The sequence below is a fragment of the Entamoeba dispar genome, genomic scaffold, assembly GCF_000209125.1.
Source record: "Entamoeba dispar SAW760 scf_1105229457937 genomic scaffold, whole genome shotgun sequence".
Taxonomy (NCBI): Eukaryota; Evosea; order Mastigamoebida; family Endamoebidae; genus Entamoeba; species Entamoeba dispar.
This window is the reverse complement of record NW_001852942.1, coordinates 1-1,441: the sequence shown is the minus strand read 5'-3', so window position 1 is coordinate 1,441 and position 1,441 is coordinate 1. Positions and strand designations below refer to the sequence as shown.

Here is a 1,441-nt window from a genome sequence, read left to right as displayed (position 1 = left end):
TTCTGGAGCAGCAATTGCTCAAACATCACTTCGACCCAGGCTGGGCACGTGATGTGGGGTTCGTCTTTCAATCCGGACCGCGGGGCTTGCCGATCGCGCGGTGGCGTTACTGCTGCTGGGCGGCGGTACGCCAAGGTGCCTCGGTGGCGATGCGTCTTGGCGTGCACGACAGCGCCCATGTGCGGGAAGCCATCTTTCAGGAGGTCCAGAAGCGCCTGCGCTACCTGATGACCAGTTCGCCCGAGCAAGGCATGTTCAAGCCCTATCATTTGGCACCGGAGTCCTCAGTAGCCAAACTGTTTGTAGATTGGGTCGTCCCTATGGAATGGGCGTACTGGACAGGTGAGCGCCACCCCAGCCGCTAGCAGACAAACGAGCAGCCTCGTCAGTCGGCTCCCCCATCTTGCGCATGGCCGCGCCGAGTTTTCTTCACCGCATTTTGTGCTGGCGTCAGTTGATTCAGTAGAGGCTCTAGCGCTTCAAGACGTGCATTGGCACGCAACGCATCGGCTTCAGCGCTCTCGCGGCGCTCACGCTCCCGCGCAAGGGTGTCTTGAACTTGAGCTAGCTCGTTGCGCATGGTATCCAAGGTCTTGGCGTCAGTCTTCCAGCGCTCCTGCAGTGCCAAATAGTCCGTCGCGGTCTGGCGCAACGCCACGACCTCGCTGTGTTGGCCTTCGTGGGCCTGTCGTAGCTGGGCAAGCTCACGCTCAATCCGCCCGTGGCGCTCCAGCCATTGACCATTGTCGCGGTTCAGCACCAACAGCTCCTGATTCTTCGCGCCCAAGGCTTCATTGGCCTGACGTAAGGCTACTTGCAGCTCTTGGACCTGATGCTCGTGACGGCGAAGCTCTTGCTCACGCTGCTCTTTGGTTGAAGTGCGGTAGTGCTCAAGCGCTTCCCGGGCATGGGCATGCTTGTCCTCCAGAGAACGCGTATGCGCCTCATGATCAGCCAGCCGCACCGTCATGCCAGCGATGCGCTCGTTCAACTGGGCGATTTCCGCGATCCTGTCACCTAGATTCTGTTGAAGGAGGGCGTGAGCAGCTTGCTCTTGGTGCAAGCTTGCTTCGGTGCGCTGCAGCCGACTGCTCAAGGCGGCAGCCTCCTCTTGGGCACCGGAAAGCGCCTGTTGCCGACTGTGGAGCTCAGCCTGATGGCGCTCACGCTCCTGGGTGAGGATGGCCTCTGCTTCCTCCTGGAGCCGCGAGGCCAAGCGCGCAACCAAGTCCTGCAAAGCATCACTAACGGCTACCGTCCTCGCCGGACCGCCGCCTTCCTCTCCTTCCAGTTCACGCAAGTAGCGGTGGATCGTGGTCTTGGAGCCCGTGTTGCCCAAGGCCACTCGCACCGCGTCGACTGACGGCTTCTTGCCTTGGGCCAGCAGCGCGTCGCGCGCCTTCTGGACGTCACTCTTATAGAGTTCTGCGCGCGACATCGT

The 1,441-nt window shown here is 61.2% G+C and overlaps 1 protein-coding gene across 1 annotated transcript; it reads right to left on the bottom strand.

Moving 5' to 3' along the window:
* Positions 1-385: 385 nt before the first annotated feature.
* On the bottom strand, positions 386-970 carry EDI_283860 (uncharacterized protein; the record flags this gene model as incomplete). The annotated part of the gene is made up of 1 exon (XM_001733999.1): positions 386-970. The coding sequence occupies one exon, from the start codon at positions 968-970 to the stop codon at positions 386-388; it is 585 nt and encodes a 194-aa protein (XP_001734051.1).
* Between the last annotated feature and the right edge of the window lie 471 nt (positions 971-1,441).